Source organism: Engystomops pustulosus, chromosome 1 (genome assembly GCF_040894005.1).
Source record: "Engystomops pustulosus chromosome 1, aEngPut4.maternal, whole genome shotgun sequence".
NCBI lineage: Eukaryota > Metazoa > Chordata > Amphibia > Anura > Leptodactylidae > Engystomops > Engystomops pustulosus.
In genome coordinates, this window is record NC_092411.1 from 149,812,031 (window position 1) to 149,834,346 (window position 22,316).

The 22,316-nt window shown below is 41.4% G+C and overlaps 1 protein-coding gene across 2 annotated transcripts in view; it reads right to left on the bottom strand.

Annotated features, from left to right (window-relative positions):
* Positions 1-1,301: 1,301 nt before the first annotated feature.
* MAP1S (microtubule associated protein 1S) overlaps positions 1,302-22,316 on the bottom strand; it is a 41,514-nt gene continuing 20,499 nt past the window's right edge. The window contains exons 3-7 of one of the 2 annotated variants that reach the window (XM_072110529.1): positions 12,510-12,592; positions 11,487-11,630; positions 8,277-11,403; positions 4,880-5,115; positions 1,302-3,086 (exon numbers count right to left, since the gene is read on the bottom strand). In XM_072110529.1, coding sequence (XP_071966630.1) covers positions 2,931-3,086; positions 4,880-5,115; positions 8,277-11,403; positions 11,487-11,630; positions 12,510-12,592 — 3,746 coding nt within the window. In that variant the 3' untranslated portion in view covers positions 1,302-2,930. Of the gene's footprint in view, positions 3,087-4,879; positions 5,116-8,276; positions 11,404-11,486; positions 11,631-12,509; positions 12,593-22,316 lie in introns of those variants that run through there. The other variant, XM_072110538.1, reaches the window with a different exon arrangement.

Sequence of the window (22,316 nt, forward strand, 5' to 3'; positions counted from 1 at the left end):
CAGTCAATTAATGTAAATTCCATATATGTTGGTTTTTTGGTTGAATTTGGGTTCCTAAAGCTTGGTAACGTGGTTTGGGGTATAATACTGAGATCTGTATTTAAATCTTTTTTTTTTTTTTTTTTTTACTGTAGCCTAACAGTGTATATCTCTGGTTCTTCTTCACCTAGAAACCCAATATCAGGTTTGTGTTTGTAGGTGCCACAATTCAGAAGATATGACTCATCAAAGTTAATTACATGGCGTATATATGTGTAGGGCTTTTTTTTTTTTTTTTTTAAACACATTGAAGTCCATGGGCTTGTGAAAATCTGCAACAAACTCAAATTATGATGTAGATACATAACAAATGTTTTCTTGATATGTCAGATCAGGTGAAAGAAAAAGCTGGAAAAGAAATGCCTGTTGATCCACACCAAGCATAGGTATCATGGTCTTCAATGGGCCAGGGTGCATATGCGCTTGACAGTGGAACAGAGAGCATGGAACAGATGGTTGGTACATGGTCTCTTTCTCACCTGGTGCTTGAAGATGAATGTATCAACTCCCCAGGATCCTTTTGTTCAAACTTTATTAAGCATCACTTGTATAATCATGGAGGTTATGTTATGGCTTGGCACAAGACTATGTTAGCCTCTTTGTATACCTACCCTGTTTCCCCGAAAATAAGACAGTGTCTTATATTAATTTTTGCTCCTAAAGAGGCACTAGGTCTTATTTTCAGGAGATGTATTATTTTTCCATGAACAAGAATTTACATTTAACAAAAAAATCAACTTCTCTAACCTCCTTATGACTCTCCAAACTCTGAATTTCATGCAGAATTTCTTGACTCCATTTCTATTAGAATCATTGGCCCCAATATCTAACGTTTAGTAAAAGTACTTTCCATAAATGACCCTTCTTATCCTGGTAGTTGCTGGTATTACATTTGCAGCACAACAGCCAGTGATTTAATTCCATGAATTCTTCCCCATGTCACAACCTTCTTCAGCATCTGATTTCCTGATACTAATGTATGGCGGAGGGGGACCTGCTGCAATGGCGGCCGCTAGGTCTTATTTTCAGGGGAGGCCTTATATTTCTAAGCCTGAACAAAATTGTACTAGGTCTTATTTTCAGGGGATGTCTTATTTTAGGCGAAACAGGGTAGCGTGTCATTTACCGGCAAGGTGAACGGAGGTGAGCTCCCAGTCCTGATAAATTCCAATGGACTGCATGTTTTTGTGCACTGAAAATCTTAGTTTCATAAATTCCCCCACTCCACCAAGAATATTTGTAAGGACAAAAATAGCCAAACACTTGTTTAATTCAGATTTTAATTCACTTGTCTAATCAAAGCTATGTGAATTCACAATACAAATTTTGCTGGATACTATGGTTAAAGTGGTACATGATATATGCCACCTACCCCTTCATGGTGAGGGTGGACACACAAATTCTCTCTGACGGTCACAGGGTGTTTAAAGCCCAGTTTATGCTCCTCGTTGGGACTGACTGGGAACATGTTGGCATGTCTAAGTAACCGACCACCACATTCTTTGGTGGAACAGGTGGTAATACTCCTTCATTTACTACAGCATACTATGATACAATAAAAAGAAAACAAACAAAAAAAAAAAAACACACACACACACACAACACATACTACCTAGCAGAACCTTGTATAACAGGAAGGAAATTGTGTGTTTAGTGTTTGAACAGGATACATTCTACAGAAATGCTGAAAATACAGGTGACAAAAGATAGCTAAACTGATTTGTCGGGATAATTTCTCTTTCTACAAGTATTTTGAAAAATTTACAATAAATAACAACATAAGAAAAAAAGATTTTTCTTTCTGATAAGTAATCAAGAGTTTACAGTTTTCCTTTAAGCAGGGGCTTAATATTGAAGGGCTATTTTTATTTTGACAAATTCTTCCTAGGATACCATCCTTGCCCTTTTATAGTAATATAGTATCACAATGAGATAAAAAAGCATACCCATCTGAAAATGGCCATAAACTGTGGTGGTCAAAAATTTTCTACGTCATCATGATGTAAAGGCAAACTATTTCTACAAAACATTGTTCTGAAAGTCGATAACAATTCTAAAACTGTAAAACTGCAATTCTCTATTGTACTGGAAATTGCGTGCCACAATCTTAACTTTAGTGAAATGAGCCTTTTTTTAACCATTATACATCTTTCATAACAATGCTGGCAAATGGTATAGGACAGAGGCAGAAATTCAAGAAACATCTAGGGTAGACATTGTACATAATTTACTACTGAAGTGTACAGAGAAAATGTTGGCACCTGTAAGCAAATGCAGATAACATAGTGTGGTCTTCTCAGGACAGTACCCTGCTTTACCGAGGACAACATGTTTTGGTGACTTGATATGGTGTATATAATAGCATATAATTATAGGGCAACATGCAGGACTCCACTAGACTTTAAGGTGCACATAACTGCACCTGACTCGAGTCTGTTACGTTATACCCATCACATTAACAGGGAGAAATATTTTTCACTGCAGTACAAGTGAGGTATTTAACCAACATACATAAATTTAAGATGATTGAACTTATACAAGTTGCCACTACCTACAACTTTTACTATAATTCAACTGTAAACATCTGAATTTTAAAATGTTAGCAAGTCTTCTACTGTTTTTGGCCACAAAATTCCATGCCAAAAAAATTGAAAAGTAAGGAAGTTTAATTCATGCCATTGAGTGTGTGTCAACTGTGCAAAGGTTCTCCATTTTTATTTTTAAAAGTCTTTTGTGAGTAGGAATGCAGACGTCTTCACTCCAGTGTGAAGCAATGCATTTGCTTATATAAATGTGTGTGCAATGGAGATGGGGAAAGCCTCCAAAATCCATAATGTACCCCTAAATCACAATGTCCTATATGTGCAAGTAAATAGCAGGATGTGAAACAATTAGAACTCTACTTTGCAAGCAGGGAATGTTTCCCCCTGCATCGATACGCTGCTATTGTTGCCTACCACAATGATACCAAGGGACTGTTGAAGCGCGTGAGTCTCCTCATACCACGCATGAACTGTTGAGGACTCAAATGTAGGAATCAATGTAACCTGTAAACCGAGAGAGAAAATGATTAAAATGCCCTCCATACAATTGGCAAAAAATTTTACAGACCAAATGTCAAACCAGGCTTGTGTTTTATAAAACTTTACTGCGATTGGTCACCTGACTACTATGAGTTTGTTTTTGCAGGACAAGTCATATATTTTATTAAAACCATTACAGGGTAAATACTACAGCTTAATTGCTCCATTCTCTGACCCAAGGGACGGGTTAATTACGTGTCAACTATGTGACACAAAAACACTGATCATTTCTCTCTTTTTTTTTTTTTTAAATACATTTGTGTAATGTAACCAAATAATACATAGCTTTTCTTTTTGCATTTTTGGGAGTGTAAATTTATGTTCATGTCATGTATTGTGATATACCATATATACTCAAGTATAAGCAGACCTGAATATAAGCAGATGTACCCAACTTAACCACAAAAAGCTGGGAAAACCTATTGACTCAAGTATAAGCCTAGGGTAGCAAATGCATTGGTGCCAGCCCATGCCCTTCAGTATATAGCTATACAACCTTCTTCCCCCCAGTATATAGCCTTCCTCCGGCCCCAGGTAGCACTTAAAAAGTAAGCTTGCCTTTCAGACGCCCCCCACAGGTCTTCTCTTCCACCGTCGACCTGCCGCTGCCGATGGAGGAGACGACCTGCAGGGGGGCGCTGGAACAGTGGGTTTTTACTATTTTTCTTCTTGACTCTTGTATAAGGAGAGTGAGTTTTTCAGCGCTTTCTTTGTGCTGAAAAACTCGGCTTATACTCGAGTACATAGAGCATAAGGTTTTATGGTGTCACTACAATTCTTTATGTTGTCATTTCAAATTTATACAGCTCAAAAACTTTAAAAATCCAATAAATGTGACATTTCCAGAAATGTCTAGTAGGGAAAGGGTTAAAAGGAATTCTGTGGGAATAGTTATTTTTTAATTTATAAAGACTGGAGGTCCCACAAGTCTACAGCCAAGCTCCTGCAGTAGCAAACATGTGGCTATAGACGCACTTCACCGCCGGCTTCTGAGAACAAACAGTTCTCACACAACACTTCCCGGACAACCCCCTCATATGATATTTTAAAAAAGCTCTCGTATAACCTGTAAAAAAAAAAAAAAAAAAAAGGGACTGGTGTTTAGAAGGTGGGGAGTAAAAAAAACAGAAAAGCATAACAGAGCTGAGGCATTAGATTCTACAGGTTCTAATAGCCTATGCTATGCACATTTTAAAAAAGCCTTTGTCAGGATTCTGAATAATTTCAGTACTTTATAAAACTTTATTTTACATTACTTGGTTCCCTGCCAGCAGCATGTGGAGAGTCCTGAGGTGGGGGGGGGAAGCTTTAGCAGCCTGTCGGTTTTCTCTTCACAATCATCCATCTCCCTACCCACTTCCTCATGTCCAGGGAGCAGGCAGGGGAAGGGGAAGTTGAGGATAAGAGCAAGAATGCATGAGGAGACACAGACAGGGGCTGCTGCAGCTGCCCCTTTCCAGGACTCACCACATGCTGCTGGCATAGTGTCAGATAATGTGAAATAAATGTTAAAGTTTTAACAAGCATAGGCTAACGGAACTGGACACCAGCTAAAAAAAGATCATTCCTGGCAACAGGTTACTTTTAAGTACGGCTTATTCTAGGATTTATTTTTTTTTTAAATTGAGAGTTGGCCTTATTTTAAGTTACAGCTGTTTCCCATGCCGCTTAAAATCAAATAATAATATACTTTCAGGAAGACACCATAAAGACTACAGGTGTTCTCAGAACATATATGACATTGAGGAATACAGTACCTGCGTCTCTTGAAGCCAATGACTTTTTCCAGCAAGGAGAGAGTCTAGAATCTTACGGGTAAATTTTTCCTTCACAGGGTCATCTCCACTGATAACATAACAAGAAGAACGAAGCCGCTTGAAAAACTCTTCATCTACAGTCTGAGCAGCAGGTCCACCAGGAAGGTAAGCAAGGTCTACATAAACTGGTAATGCAGGAGGTGAAGGTGAAACTGACTGTGGAGTTCGGCTTAAAGCTTAAGAGGAGAAAAAGAATATATGTTAACCCACAAAAAAAAAAAAAAAAAAAAAACTTTTTTATAGGAGTGGGCTTTTCTATAGCGTGGCCCCTGCTTGCTACTCTATGCAAGTCTGTCAAATATTACAATTAAGTAATTAATTTTTATTTAGCACAAATTGAGATTTTTATATGATTTGGGATTGTTTCCACCATCAATTAAAACTTAAAGGTAGCCCTAGTTTGTAGGTTTTATATACTAACCACGGTTGTATGCCTAGAAGTCCTAGCTTACCATGCAGATAACTGTGCTAGCCAGATTTTCTACAGCCAGCATACGTCTCAATTCACCTCTATAGGCTTATGCACAAGTGGATTCCACATCCCAAAAGATAGGGCAGGTCCTATTCCTACCTGTATTGTAGCCCGTGCAGTAGTTTATTATTGACATCAGCAGCGCTCAACCCCTTAAGGACGCAGGGTTTTTCGGCTCATTTTTCGCTCTCCAACTTCAAAAATCCATAACTTTTTCATTTTTATGTGTACAGACCTGTGTTGGGGCTTATTTTGTGCGTAACAAATTTTACTTTCCGGTAATGTTATTTATTTTAACATGCCGTGTACTGCGAAGCTGAAAAACAAATTCCAAATGTGGAAAAATTGAAAAAAAAAAAAACGCACATTCTTGTGGGCTCAGTTTTTACGACTTTCACTCTTCGCTCCAAATAACACGCCTACTTTATTCTTTGGTTCGGTGCGATCGCGGTAAAACCAAATTTATATAGGTTTTATTGTGTTTTAATACATTTTCAAAAACTAAACGAATGTGTACAAAAAAGAAAAAAAAAAATTTTTTTCTTCTGACGCTAATAACTTTTTCATACTTTGGCGCACGGAGATGTGTGAGGGGTCATTTTTTGCGAAATGAGGCGACATTTTCATTGCTACCATTTTGAGGTCTGTGCAACATTTTGATCATTTTTTATGTAAAAAGGTGTAAAAGTCGCATTTCAGACATTTGGGAGCCATTTCCCGCCTCGGAGGTCACCGCCGCCCGTAACCGTTTTTATATTTTGATAGATCCGGCATTTTGGGACGCGGCGATACCTAATATGTTTGTGATTTTTACTGTTTATTATGTTTTATATCCGTTCTAGGGAAAGGGGGGTGATTTGAATTTTTAATATTTTATTAATTTTTTTATTTTTTAAACTTTTTTTTTCACTATTTTTTAGACCATCTAGGTTACATTAACCCTAGATGGTCAGATCGCTCCTACCATATACTGCAATACTTCTGTATTGCAATATATGGCATTTTTGCAGCACATTACAATGAGCCACTGGCTCATTGTAACGAACCTGCAGAAGCCATGTAGCCTCGTGTCAAAAGAAGACCCGAGGCTACCACGGCAACCAATCGCCGCCCCCCCGCACCGCTGGTTTTTTTTGCCGGCGGCGGTCACATGGTTAATAGCCGCGATCGGTGCAAGCACCGACCGCGGTTATTAGCGGTGGGGGTTTTATGCAAAATGCAAAAACCCCCACCTTTGTATGAAGAGGACTCAGCCCGTGAGCACTCTTCATACATTCCTTATACGCCGTAGAGCTACGGAGCAGAGAGTTAAGGGGTTAAAGTGTAACCGTCATTCTGAGCGAAAAAAAAAAACTAAAATACATAATTCTGCTCCAGATGTCCCTGGGAATTATTCCTAAAAGTATTTTGCCTCTCAGTCCTCATTTAGTACCTTTTTTGGCCCATAGCAACCATAGTTTCCAGCTCTCAAAAAACCTACAATCAGCAAGATGGAGAGGCGGAGCCTGCCCCCTGTCACCTCATCACAAGCGTCTTCTGCTGACCAATGACAGCAGAGCCATCTTACATCTCCTATCTATCATCTATGTATCCAGGGCACAGCCCATGAGGGCACAGCCCATGAGGGCACAGCCAGTGGCGTAACTAGGAGAAGCATGGCCCCATAGCAGGCTTCTGCATTAGGTCCCCCTTCTCACTTAAGAAATATACATATTTGTATACTCTCACATGCAAGTTACAATCACACTTTTATACACACATATAGAGCATATATACATCACATAGATGTTATATACATGTTATGCTATACAATGTGCTATATAATGGTGCACATCCTCCACTCTTTAGTATGTCAGGTAGGATGACGGGGCCCCTTGACACTGTGGGCCCCATAGCGGCTGCTACCACTGTAGTTACGCCCCTGGGCACAGCACATGAGGGACAGCACGAAGACTTGTAGAGTGTGTCCTGCCACTTCCTTGTGTGAGGTGATGGGGGGAGGGGGACCTGCAGTTTCTGTCAGTGTTGATTATTTGTGTATACACAAGTGTAGGGAAAGATGAGGAGAGATAAGAGTTTAGGTGCTTAGTTACTACATAAGTGAGGGCTTCTCCCTGCACATGACTGAGTGCTGGGGCAGCGAGACATGAGGTAATCAGCTGTGAGCAGCGAGACCTGAGGTAATCAGCTTGTAGGGAGAGAGATGGGGGCGCATCATTCCCTCCATAGTCTTAGCTTCTTTCTGAAGACAGGATGAGTTTAGCAACAGACATATGTGAGATTGCTGACAACTAGGAGAAGTCTGCAGAATACAAGAGAAAGGAGCAAGATTCGGGTAACTAATCCAATTGCAAAAGTGCTTAAAATTACCTGCCCTACAACATATCAAAAGTTTTTTGAAATGATGGTTACATGTTAAATAAGGAAGAAAGGCTGAAGGGGCATTAGTCTTTAATAAATTATATTTCCAAGGTTGGCTACAATCTGCACTTCTGATTGAAACAGCATTGTTAGAATTTTAGTCACATTTAATAGACTGTGCATCAGTTTTTAAATTGACAAAATAAAAATTTGCCAATTACAATAATGTACCAAATATTTTGTTATACGTGTCCATGCGCATCCCATAGGATTAAAATGGAATAAGAATACAAAGAAAGCAGTCTCACTACATTCTAACCAGTACACAGAATTTTTGGGGGGTTTCACTCTTTTTAAAGTGTATTTTTTAGCTTACAGAATAGAGGGAGACGCTGTAAAAACAAAAGACTAAGAATTTGTGCCCCCAACCCCACCCCAACATGCCAGAAAACAATGTAAATGCCATTCTAGTGGTGTACATTTTGCTTTCCTAACATCACCTACCTGCTGACGTTAATCGACTTCCTGCAGAGGTTGACCTCAACGTGCTCCCAACACTGCGTCTTAAAACAGATGGTTTAGATTCAACCCCTGTGCGGGACCGCTCTGAAGTTTCAGCCCTGCATATAGTCTTGCTAGCTTCATCTCCAGTTCCCCTGACTTTTCCAGGTGGGCCTGATAGTTTGCTGGCACTTTTGCGAATGTTAGAAGGGGATACATGGTTTTGACTTTTCTTGTTACTAGGGTCAACAGACAGGGCCTCAGGATCAACCATGCAGGTTCCAGGTTGGGGTGGTGTGGGATGTTGATCTTTTAAGGGTGGAGGAATTGGATCTAAAAGTCTCGTTGTATTGTCCCCCTCAGAATCAGATGCTCCATCAATAGCAATTGAAGAACCCTCCTCAGGCCCAGAATCAGAGATTGTTGGCAGCGATTCACTTACTGAAGTAGGAGGAGTTTCAGGCCCATTTGCTAATTTTTTTCCAGTGGAACCTGGAGGCTTAGGTAGTTCCTGGGAAGGATCACTGTCACTGTCTCGAGGACTTGCTATTGCTTCCGATTTGGGATGTTCAAACTCACATGGTGAAACCAAGCACAAATCAACATCATGGGGAGAAGCTGACCTTTCAGACTGTCCTTCAGGTTCACTGGAGTGTGAAGGGCGCACGGGTAAGCTCAGGCCTACCCGACTTGCAGCATGAATATCTGGCGAGTCATCTCTAGGAGATTCACTAACTGGAGGGAGTGTCTGCTCGAAGGAAGAAATGGATAAAGATTCATCTACTTCTGTGGAATGGGGAGAACCAACTTCAGCAGGCAAAGAAGGGGTGGTGATCGTTGGAGATACATCCGGCAGGTCTTCATGGAATGGACTTAAAGACAAGCAACTGGCTTGTTTGCCTTGTGAGGAATTTGAATTCTCTTGAGAAGATTTTGAAACCTTAAAAGAATTGAGATTTTTTCCATCCCCTGAAGAAAGTGCTTGCCCACTACTATATTGTGCCAAGGATGGTGGATGATGCTCTGAACTAACAGGTGAGGCCATTTCCAGAGTCTTTTCTTCAGAACTTCCACATGGATCATCAAGCCAGTCTTGCCCATGATGCCCACTTTTAAGTTTTTCTTGGTTCTCAAAGTTTGTAGGAGTAAGGTCAAAATTCACACTAATTTCACTTCTGGGGGTTTTCGCTAATGGAGAAACAGGTGCTAGGCACTTGAGGGGACTGGTCTCCATGTAACGGAATCCATTTGGGCTCTCTGGTTCAGTTGTACCTAGACCACCTTCTGTATTTACACAAAGTCCATTGACAGGGTGGACATTGTTGCCAACCTCAGAACATGCAGACTCAATTTTACTAGTATCTTGAGAACCAGTAACTACTTCACAAGAAACTGGATTGATAGTTATTGCAGCTACTTCCCTTTGAGTAGGCTGACTTTTCAGTTCCTTAACTTGATCTTTCTTTGGAGGTTTGCCTTTTATTACATTCTTGGCTCCTGCAACCATCTCCTTCTTAATTCCCCCAGAATCATTTTTCAGTGATCCCATTTTAGACATGGGTCTCTTGGAATCAACAGTTGTAACTGATACTTTCTTTACATCTTTTACCCCTAGACGCACAATCTTTCCTTCCTCTAATTTGCCTTCTTTAATCACTCTCCTTGGAGTTTCTGTTTTGGCATCATTAAGAGAAGGACGAAAGTCTTTCTTGGCTTCCAATTTTGCTACTTCCTTTTTCTTATCCAACTTAAGATCATCTTTTTTCAAAGACTTCTTTTCGTAATTTATCTGCTCTTTTTTTACCAAAGGCTTTTCTTTAACAGTTCTCAGTCTTGAATCAAGTTTTGTTTTTTCTGACGCAGTTTCGGTTTTACCTCTGCCTTCCTTTTGTTTCCCACCCTCTGTTCCAGGCTCCTTGCCGATTTCCACAAGTAGTTTAGACTTGTCTTTTCCATTTGGATGAAATTCTTTCTTTTGCACTTTAAGGGGCGTCTCTTTTCCTGCTCTAAGTTTTGGTTCAACGCTTAGTCGTCCTGATCCAGATCCCAGGCTCTCTTTGCTTTCAGTACGGCTTGGCTTTGCACCAATCCTTTCTGGATGACCGGAACCCATAAAGTCTATATCTTTCCTAGTCATAATTGGGTCTCTCAAAAAGTCTAAGTGTTTCAATTTTTCAAGACCTTCAAAAATTTTTTTCTGAGGTGTGCAACCAGGGAATAGTACCCTTACAATCCTCTCAGAAGGTGCAGAAGGGTGCCAGACAAGCAATGCACAGGCAGAAGTCGTACAGGCTACAGATAAATCAGAAGTACCACGTTCTTCATTGCCTAGCCACTTTTTGAAGGCTTCAAGATCTTTGCTGCCTTTTACAGGGTTCAGGGTGTACATTTCCAATCTTCCAACACCCATCTTCTGGAACAGTATAGTTGGCTCCACAGAATTTCCAGTTCTGTACAGTGGTTCTGGATGAATGCCTAGTTTCTGCAAACACTGCACAGTTAACAACGCCTCTTCTCTAACCCCAACCATAATAGAATTTTCTTCAGCACTCAGCTTCTCTGCAGTGTTCATAAAAACAACTCCTAGCTCTGGCGATAAAAGATTCTTTAACCATTCATTGTTATGTTGTGATGCTTGAGAAATATCCTCTTCTGACTCCGCTATCTTCCTTTGAAGCAAGCTATTGATGCCAGGAAGATTGTCCAGCCCCATGTGAGTTAGAAGGATTGAGTCTACTCTATCCAAATGGCGTATTAATTTCCAAAAGGGAGATCTTGCATCAGAGCCACCATTTACTAACATGTTAAATCCATTTACAGCAAAAAAGGCAGAATCACCCCTGCCCCCAGGGAAAACATAGCAGCATGGTTTAGATAACTTAAGGAAACCAACAGTTGTGGGGGATTCTAACAGTTCAAATGGAGAAGGAGGCTCTAAGGACTCAGAGAGGTACTCTGCCAGCTCTTGCAATCCCTCAGTTTCAGGAAAGATTTGCTCTTTGTTGAACCTCAATTCAATAAAATCTTGTAGACTACATTTGTCTATCTGTGTTAAATCCCAATTTTCTGGGCAAGAAACTGTTAAACACACACGAGCCGTTGGGTCAGAGGAGCCTAAAGTCTCACCAATCTGAGAAAAGAAAAATACTTGTGTAAGATTTTAGCAAATATATCAATTTTATGTTTACATTTTGCATCATTAACAGGAATTACCTCTTTGTCTGTAAAAATATGTATAAAGTCTTCAATTGAGAAACCTCCTCCACCTTGCAGAAGCATTTCTCCAGTGCCTTCCAGAAATGGGCCTGTAAATATCAACAGCTTGTGCTGTGAGGAGTGGCATATTAATTTGTGGATCTAAGGAAGAAAAATAAATAATAATATGTAAGAAAAAATCTCCGTAGCAACAATTAAATTACAACTTTTTGGTGAAAAATGGTAAATACAAATAATTCTTTTAGTTTATAGTTTTCCCAGCATTTTTTTTTTTGTTCTATAAGGGTGCTACATAAAATCTGCAAACAGGCAAAGGTAAAAAAAAAAAAAAAAAAAAAAAAAAAAAAGTGTACAAAAATCTGTATTTTAGACAACAGACTAGATATGGGCAGCTTCAGGAATCAGGTGCGCAACTTACATGAGGCAGGTTGAGCCAACCGCCTTGGGCGGCACCCCCTGCTGGGTATTTGAAACCTTACTGAAGGCAGCCAGGACATGATGATGTTTTAAAATAGTGCTGGCTGCAGGAGGAAAGGTCTGTGCAGAGGAGGGGGCTGCACTTTGAGCTTCTGCCGGTTAACGGTTTGCTTTCTGGCAGCATCTGAAAATGAGTGGAGCAGGGATATCTGACCCTACTGTCGGCAGTTGTGCACCTTCCCGACGCTCCTCTCTGTCAGAGAAAGGGCACAGTACGGAGCTAGACAACCACATGTGAGGTGAGCTGTGAGTTTGTCTGCGCTTTCTCCTCACACAACTCCCCTGTAGTAGGATGCACATGGCTTCCCTGGGTGCCGGGGGTGATGAGCAAGTATATGTATGGCTGTATTCATTTTACAAAGCTTTAATTTTACACCAAACCAATATAATGGGCCTGGTCCTGACACTACATATATGTAATATATCAGGGTGTCTCTGTAGCAGAGAGGCTAGCTTCATCCCTAAATGTAATAAAAAATGGATTGTATGCGTGGTCCTCTTAAGTTAAGGCAGATTACTGTAGTTACAAAAACCTCAGCATACCTCATCACATATGGATATCTTTGAAGGGTTAAGCAGAACCAAGGTTTCTAAAGAGTCACTGGCATGATGAAGACTTCTCTGCCCTGGAATCAAAGAAAAATATTATAATCAATAACATTTTAGTTCACCTTCATAGAAAATTTGATAACTGTCTATTTTTGTCTTCCCGTTTGACTTGTGCAACTGGTTGTACAAAATTGTACATCACTTTTTCAAAGCATTCAAAATGCTTCATGTGTCGCAGGTTTTTAAACACAAACTGACAGACACAACACTGACAGACACTGTCAGACAGAACACAAAGAAGTGGAGAACAGAGTGTATATGCTCAACTAAGAAGAAAAAAAAAAAATAAAAAAAAAAAAATGCATGTACATGGAGTCCCCGGGTTACATACAAGATTTAGTTCTTTAGGTTTCTTCTTAAGTTGTAGCTACAATTGAATTTTCAAAGTTATTTGCTGACATGTGAACAAGGATCATCAATAAAAGCTTCATTTCAAGCTTACATTTGATCATTGCAGCCTGGAAGTAAAGAAATGCATTCAGGGAGCTTCACCAGAGGTCAAACTGGGCAGAGAGGTCTGTCTGCAAATCAGGTGTCTTGTACATTCATACTTAGTAACCCACTGAACTGTTCTGTCATTATTGGTACTGAATAACTTTTGCAGTTCTACAGACTTTTAGTAGCTGTCTGCAGGGGAATCCTTAGAGGAGAGGTTGGCCAGGGAATCCTTTGAATAATTAGAGGAGTTGGCCACGTGGCAGACAACGTCATCAGGGAACTTACATGAACTGTCCATATAAAACACATGTTTTACCAGAGCTTCCCCAGACACAAGGTATATAAAAATATGGTACTGGCGAAACCCCAGTTTGCACAGACGGCAACTTTTAGTAAAATTTCAATTTTAAGGAGTCCAAACAGTGTGCCATCAGCACAGTCCTATTGTTAGGAGTGCACTGAATGAGTATTTGGAGGTCGATAAAACAAGGCAGTTTACAGTGTTTGGAGATATGGAGCAAACATAAGATCATGATAAACCTGGTACAATCTCCTTATATTTATTATTGATGGCCTCCTTCCATCATGTAAAATTCAACCAATGAGCCAGAAGGGATCCTGGGGTGTTCTACTGCAGGAGCACCCCCACCCCCCACTGTGTAACAGCTTTGGTGTATGCATCAAATTATCATTCATTCGTTTTAACTTCAAATATTTGTTATTTTGGCACAAGAACCCATTACCTGTTCGGTCTACACATTCTATAGGCAAACTCACACAGAAACAGGCTTACATGCAGCATGCCCAATGAGCACAATAAAACATTTAGTGCCAGTAGTTTACAGAGAAACTATTATTGAATTTTACTGGTCTGTTGAGAGGGAATAACTCCATTTCTCAAATCATTGATGGGAATTTATGAAGACTGAAGTTTGAACCACCAACACAGGGCATCCTGGATCAACTAGGGGGCTCTAGGCTAGATATTCAACAGTCAAGGCCTGTTTAGACCAGGTCTGGTTTGGTGGAGAGTTCAGTTATAATGACTATAGTGCGCATGATGGATAAATACAGTTCCCTGCCCCATCATGTCCAAAGTGGTGTTTGGGATGGAATGCTGACAAAAATGTCAGAAAAAGGGATTATTGCATGCCTTGTCCTGTAGTAAACAGGCAGACAAGGTACGTATATAGTAAACCTCCCCATTCTGTTCTCATGGTATAGTCAGTATATTTGAAAAGGCTGGCTGTAAGATTTACTCATGGCATCTGTTTTGCTTTAATCACCCAAGGTCTAGTCGCCACCACCCCACTCTTCTGTAAATATCCAGTAATCTATGAAGGTTAGGAAGTTTATCGGTCTACAAGATGACAATTACTGAGCAAACCTCCCGATCTTTTTCTTTGGTTGGATTACGTCTATTAGGACTACAATTTTGACTCCCAATCCCTTAGAGAGCACTGTGGGTATTTAAGGGTTTGCCGTTACAGTTTCAGGGTGCACAGACTCAATAGATATGGACATTGCCCTGGGATAGAGGTGGGTTAGTAGTGCCAGACTTGCTAAAATATTACTGGGAGATCAAAGATTACACTTATATTTCACAAAAACTTCTACTGTTTCATTGAAAAACAAGTGTGATCATCGTACTGTGAAGAGATTTGTTGCTGATTCAGAACAGACAGGTTTGTGCAGATAAAAGGTAGAATGAGGAAGGTTTCTGCCAGGCAAGTTCACAAACCAGCAAACAGATATTTGAAGCTGCTGGTGCCTCTGGAATCTCGCAAACCTTAAGGTGTAGGATCCTTCAAAAACTTGGTGCATAAACCCACTATTCGGCCACCCCTAACCAGTGATCACAAGCAGAAACAGTTGCAGTGGGTCCAGACATAATTTTCAAACAGGCTTGTTAACCGATGAGTGTCGTGCAACCCTGGAGGGTCCAGATGGATGGCCACCATGTTCTAATAAGGCTCCGACATCAGCAAGGGGGTGGCATGTTTTGGGCTAGAATATGGGGAGTGAGCTGATAGGCCACTATCTTCCCCTGACCTCAACCCTATAGAGAACCTTTGGAGTATCACAAAGCAAAAGATCTATGAGGGTGGTAGGCAGTTCACATCAGCTCTGGGAGGCTATTTTGACATTATGCAAAGAAATTCAAGCAGAAACACTCCAAAACTACAAAAAAGTTCAATAGATGCAAAGAATGTTTCTATGTTACATGTAACTTTGCCTGTTAGGATGTTTTGGATTGAAATACATTTCAGTGAATGTGACCTAATGCTGCAAATTCAGCAAATTACCATTTTGAGTTCTTTACAACCTATTAAGTGTTTTGAAACTGTGCTGTGCATAATTTGGATTTAACTGTGCATTTTGAGTATTTTTTTTTTAAAATTTAAAAATAATCTTTTTTAGAGATGTTTTTTTGCGGGGTCCCATACGCCCCCCCCCCCCTGTGTTTTCCGCGCGGGTCCAGTAATGTTTCTATTTTATTATAGAGATTGCTACAGATGGGGTATTTTATACTTTGAGATAGATATAAATAATTTAAAAAAAAAAAAAAAAAAATATATATATATATATATATATATATATATATATATATATATATATATATATATATATATATATATATATAATATATATATATATATATATTCATTTATTCTGTTTAAACAATACTTTTTTTACTCATACAAACTTGAACCAGATATGCTCTGATCGCTGGTTCAAGTCCAATACACTGCTCTACAATACTAATTCATTGTAGGGCAGTGTCGACTATCTGGCATGTAGTTTACAGTCAGACCAGGAAGGGGTCTGACTGCCTGGAACATCGGGCACTCGGCAGACCTCGGGGCTGCCCATAAGAGGATCGGAACCTCCCGGGAAGCAGCAGCATGTAAGGGGTTAACACTCATGATTGTAGCCAGCGAGCATTAGAGGGTGGTGTCAGCTGTAATATACAATGTCAGCTGCAACATACAGCCGACAGCCGCTGCTTCTGGTGCCGGCTCCGTTCGTGAGCCAGAAGAAGGATATTGTAGAACATCTCCATGCGAGATGTATCTTCCCGCAGGGATGTACTAGAAAGTCCTTGTGCGAGTATGGGTTATTTTTGAAGAATAGACTGTTGTCATAGAACAGGTTATTTATTGACCAAACCTCCCTAAACGGTGATTACTTTTATTATACTGACTCATTTGCATTGATCATTTAGGAAAATCAGTGATAAATATCGTTTGCATAATAATTTGGAAAGTGGCGTATATATTTTTGGACTAAATAACTTTATTGTCAAAATGTGAAAAATGTAAGCGTCTCATACAAATTAAAACCAGATGGAAAGTTCAAAGGGTTAAACCTACCAAAGGCTGTTCTGATTAGTTGGAGGGGTGCAGTTTTAAAATTATCCCATTTTTAAATATGAAATGGCCTCAAAATAATTTAATCTTACAGTTTCTTGAAACTTTGGAAAATTGCTGGTCAATTAGAAAGCCACCTAGTTTACTAAAACTATTTAAGAGATCAATGGTACCATTGATCAATGTTTTTTGTTCTTCAACCTCAAGATATGGACATTGGTGCTCGTCTGGGGAGTGGAGGGAATGGTAGGGGGGGCTGCGTGTGTGTATTTGTATAAGCAAACCTGTCACCACACTACCAAAAATATAGCTTTATTCAAATGTCTTGAAAATCTGAAAACTTGCTAACCTTCTAACATCTGTATATAAAAAAAACAAAAAAACAAAAACAAAACACACTATTAAGAAGAGAAAAAGGGCAAATGGCAGAGGTTTTCTACCAAAAAAAAATGAGTGTCTAAAAAGGTAGAAAATTGTAACTTTTTACCCCATAAAAAACAATCACTAAATTATACTACAAGGTGTCAGGAGAAAATCTTAAAATGACTTAGATAAGTTGGTGTTGAAAAAGTTATCACCACGCAAGAATAGACCCTGGTAAATGTACAAACTGCCTATGTCCTAAAAAGGTTACATTTTCTAAGCATACTTCAAAAAAAGAAATAAATAAAAAATTTACAAATATATTTTGTCATATTGCCTGACATATATTTCTGACATATTGCCTGTGCTTTATATTAATGGGCGCTTGTGGTGTGCCTAGCTCTAAACATAAGCAATACGGTACTGAAAAAAAAAATAATAATTCACTTCACAAAATAAAATATATGAACAGAAAAGGTTATAAATAGGATATAAAAAGACTTTATATGAACTAGACTTTATACCAGAGTCCAGTTCTCACGGCCACACCTACATCAGAATGAATAAAAAACAGGTCTATTAAAGGACTACAATCAGATAATGCAGTAAAATCTTAGTAATACACCTGTAAGACAATAATACATGTGTGTTTCTTTAGGGCACCCACAAATGTACTTTTTACACACAGATTCTAGGTGCAGAAATCTACAGGGTAATACATTAGCAGTGTAGTATGGCTTGTGGGTACATACATTTCAGTAAAAATTATATTAAAACGTTTCCACAGAATGTCTTTTTTGCTGCGGAATTCAGTGCAATGCAAAGGTTGACACCCCCTGTCCTGCCACCATAGAATGACTGCATAAAATGCACCAGAAAACAGCAGATTTCAGCTGGATTCTGATTCTTGTAAAATGGCTGCATAATTCCTGTGGTGGCAAAAAAAAAGCATAAGAACAATTGTAATAACGATGGGGGATGAACAACAAAATATAGCTGTCACAATCAAAATAATGACAATCAAGCACGCAGATGTTACCAAAATAAAAACAATTTATCAAAATCATAACTTTGGAGTTGTGCTTATAGAGGGAATCGTATATGACAAACAAACAGATGCCAACACAGTGCTACTCATCTTTTTCTTTTCAAAGTTATGGCATTTTTTTGTTCTGAAAGTCTCTCTGACCAGTGGTAAAGTGGGCAGAGACTAACCTCTTCCTGTATCTGCCCTGAAGCAAAGTCCAATTCACTCTGCCCACAGTTGCCATACCTTGTGTTCTCTCATTCAGTAATTTTGCAGCAAATCCAGTAACATTCCTTTTTAAAAGTATTTATTTTTGCAATTTTTGAAATTTTATACAATTATAATAAACAAAACCAGAAAACAAGATTGTCTGTCACATATTTCCTTCTCCCCATTACAGGATTATTATACAACAGCCATGGTAACAGTCAGGTTCTTGCTGTGTTTCAAAACTACCTGAGGGATATTACACAGTAGATAACAGCAGGATAATGCAGCCAGACATCTTGATACAACACAAATAACTATTGACACATAGACAATCAATCAGTCACACACACACACATACCAGCACGCTCAGTCTCCTTCATCATGGAGAGGAGTGTATATCACATGTGATTATAAGGCTGTATGGGGAGTCGCGCACCATCTGGACCAGATGCGATCAAACTTCTGGGGACACTTCCTGTTGACATACAGGGACCGGTAGTGGGGAATGACGCTGTTAATAAGTAGTATCCATCTTTTTAATGGAGGGGGCTCCTGGTCCTTCCAGGTCATCACCACCACTTTTCGGGCGTAGTATAATACAAACCTAAAGAAAATTTTGTCATAGTGGCCATTGACAACTTCATTTATGATGCCGAGGAGACACACAGAGGGAGACAGTAATCGAGGGAAATCAAAGTGTAGATTTAGGAATTCCAGCACTTCGGACCAGAAGACATGAACCCTAGGGCAGGACCAGACACAATGCAGGAAGGATCCGACTTCAGCCTGACAGCGAAAGCAAAGGTCATTGGGCATTGCTCCCATGCGGAATAATCTAGCAGGGGTGAAATATACTCGATGGAGGAATTTAGATTGGATCAGGAAGTCCCTCGCACTCACTACAGATGTGAAGTAGGACAGTTCGACCTCCCTCCAGTCATCATCTGACAGGTCAGGGATATCCTGTCTCCAGCGTTCACAGGCTCTATCAAACGGTCTGGACTTTTGCTCTTGTAGGAGAGCATAGCACTGAGTGAGTGGCTTAGGGAGGTCCGGGGTACTCATCAGAGTCTCTAGTTTGGAGAATTTCACTGTCAGGCTGAAGGAGCCGAATTGAGCTTTGAATGCGTGTCGCAGTTGCGTGTAATGGAAGCTGGCCGTATTGGGTACAGTATGTCTCTCCCTTATCTCGTTAAAGCTGAGTAATTCTGCTTCCGGGGATAAGAGCTGGCCTACAAATTTCACCCCCGCTGCCCCCCACATTGTCCAGCCTGGGAGGGAGAGGAAGTGAGAAAGCCACGGATTGAGCCACAATGGAGTCCTAGGCGAGAGAGGGGGAGAGCTGCTCGGTTCTACCAGGGATTGTGCCCTACGCCAGCACACCGCTACCGTACGTAGGGGAAGTGGGGTATCAGATGGGGACTTATACCTGTACAGCAGGTTTGTAAGGGCCTCGTAGGAACCTACCAGGGCACCAGCCAGTGCAGTAGCTGCATTACCCATGTCTATATCTATCCACCACTGGGCATATACTAGCTGGGAAGCCAGGTAATAAAGATACAGATCCGGGGCAGCCAGTCCACCCCTAGACTTGGGAGCCTGAAGCAGCGCTAAACTGAATCGTGGGGCACTACTCTGCCAGTAGAAGGACCTGAGAATGCCGTCCAGGCGTTTAAATAGGCTCTTAGGAAGCAGTATAGGACAAGCATGGAAAAGGTATAGAAATTTTGGGAGAAAAATAATTTTAAATATGTTAATACGCCCGTACAAAGACAGGGGGAGAGTGGACCAGGCTTTTAGGCGCGATTCCGTTGCAGTTATCAAGGGTGTAATGTTTAACTCCGTATATGCCTGGACCCTGCGTGACACCTGAACTCCCAGATATTTAAAGGTGGACACCACCTGGACTGGGACGGGGAGGGAGTGTACCCCTACATCAGATAAGGGAAAAAGGGCCGATTTGTCCCAGTTAACCCGGAGACCTGAGAACCCCCCGTAGCGTTCTATCAGGGACAGGAGGGATTCTAGAGAGGGGCCCACATCCCCAAGATATACAAGTGTATCATCAGCATAGAGAGATACCTTTTCAATGATAGGACCTCTAGTAATACCCTTAATGCTATCAGAGTGACGGATCGCCACAGCAAGGGGCTCAATGGCAAGTGCAAAGAGGAGGGGAGATAGCGGGCAGCCCTGCCTAGTGCCCCTGGCCATAGAGAGAGTAGGTGAGATATTAAGATTAGTCCGTACCCTAGCCTTGGGATCGTTATACAGTAGTTTAACTAATGCTGTAAATCGAGGGCCAAAACCCATTCTAGGCAAAAGGGTCCACAGATATGTCCATTCCACAGAGTCAAACGCCTTACAATTGTCTAAGGATAATATAAACCCAGGGTCTGGAGACCGCTCTGCCTCTGCTATATTCAGGTGTAGTCTTTGTATATTTATGTCAGTTCCCCTCCCAGGCATAAAGCCCGTCTGGTCCGGGTGAACCAAGGATAATATTACTTTATTAAGCCTTGTTGCCAGAATTTTTGCTAGGATTTTAACATCTGAGTTTAGGAGGGAAATTGGGCGGTACGAGTCGGGAAGCAGGGGATCCTTGCCAGGCTTAGGAAGAACTACAATAAGGGCCTCTCGCATGGAGTCAGGGAGGGAACCACTGTCGAGCGCATCGGAGTACAGGCTAAGTAGATGAGGGACCAGGGTCTCACAGTTATCCCTATACCACTCACCACCCAGCCCGTCAAGTCCAGGTGTCTTACCGGGGGGCAACGATTGGATGGCCAGTTCCACCTCCTCCGCCGAGAGCGGAGCATCAAGCTCCGATGACTGTGCCTGTGTGAGCCTCCAAAGTGGAAGACTGTCAAGGAATCTGGAAATCTCGACGGAAGAGGCGGACAATCTGGAGCTGTAAAGAGAGGAATAGAATTCATGAAATACCATGTTTATGGCCCGGGGTTCTGTGATCAGGGCTCCACTACTGTTAAGGATAGAGGGAACGGAAGCACAAGGACGTTCAGCCCGCGATAAATACGCAAGCAGCTTCCCATTTTTATCTCCGAATTCAAAGATGGACGCTTCCCTGGCTAGCAGGCGCTTACTGGTGCGCTCCTTCACTACAGCTAGATGGTTCCTCTGCGCCTGAGCCCAAGTCTTTTTATTCCCCGGAGTAGGTTTCTCTAGATACTCCTTTTCTGCATTCACCAGTGCAGCGGTCAGCCTCTCCTCCTGCGCATTTAGAGACTTTCTATGGCCAGCTACCCCCGACATGAATGCTCCCCGCACCAAGGACTTGTACGAGTCCCAGACTAGAAGAGGATCAGGATGGGTTGAGTGTACATCCCAGAACTCGCTGTGCGCTGCCCTAACAGTACTCTGGACCGCTGGGGATAGAAGCCAGGCCGGGTGTAGGCGCCATAAGCGGGAGTCGCTGGGGGGGCCTATAAGGAGACTAATGAGCAAGGCGGAGTGGTCTGACGCACTGCGTGGGCAATAGGATACCTGGTCAACGTGCGGCAACATATCAGGGGAGACAAAGGCCAGATCAATCCGAGAGAAGCTCTTGTGCACAGAGGAATAGAATGAATATTCTCTCTCTTGAGGGTGTTTACTACGCCAAACATCGGCGAGGTCTAGAGAAGTGAGCCACTCGTTCAGACGGACCGAGCCTGTGTCTAGGCCGCTTGTGCGATCTAAGGAGGGATTAGGGACTGCATTGAAGTCACCAATGCAGAGTAACGGGCTTGGAGGCATAGCAGCAAGTTTACTGGAGATTAACCCCTAGGCGCACCAGGACGTTATAGTACGTCCCCGGGGCTAGATGCTTAGCGCACGGGGACGTTCTATAACGTCCTGCTTCTGGCACCGGCTCACGAACGGAGCCGGTACCAGAAGCAGCGGCTGTCAGCTGTCTAGTACAGCTGACAGCCTGCGCTAACACCCGCGATCGGAGCCGACTCCGATCGCGGGTGTTAACCCCTTACACGCCGCGGTCAAGCATGATCGCGGCGTGTAAGGGTGTTTGCGCTGTGGATCGGATCCCCCGTGCCGCTTACCGGGGGATCCGATCCACTTCTGGGCAGCTCCGAGGACTGGCATGTGCCCTGGAGCTGCCCGATCTCCATGGCAGCCAGACCCCTTCCGGGTCTGGCTGTAAACTGTCTGAGCATGCGCAAGCTTGCTCAGACAGTTTACACTGCTCTACAATAAAATAGTATTGTAGAGCAGTGTATTGAACTTAAACCAGTGATCAGAGCATCACTGGTTCAAGTTCAAGTATGTATAAGTGAAAATATGCAAAAACACTTAACACTACACATTATAATAAAT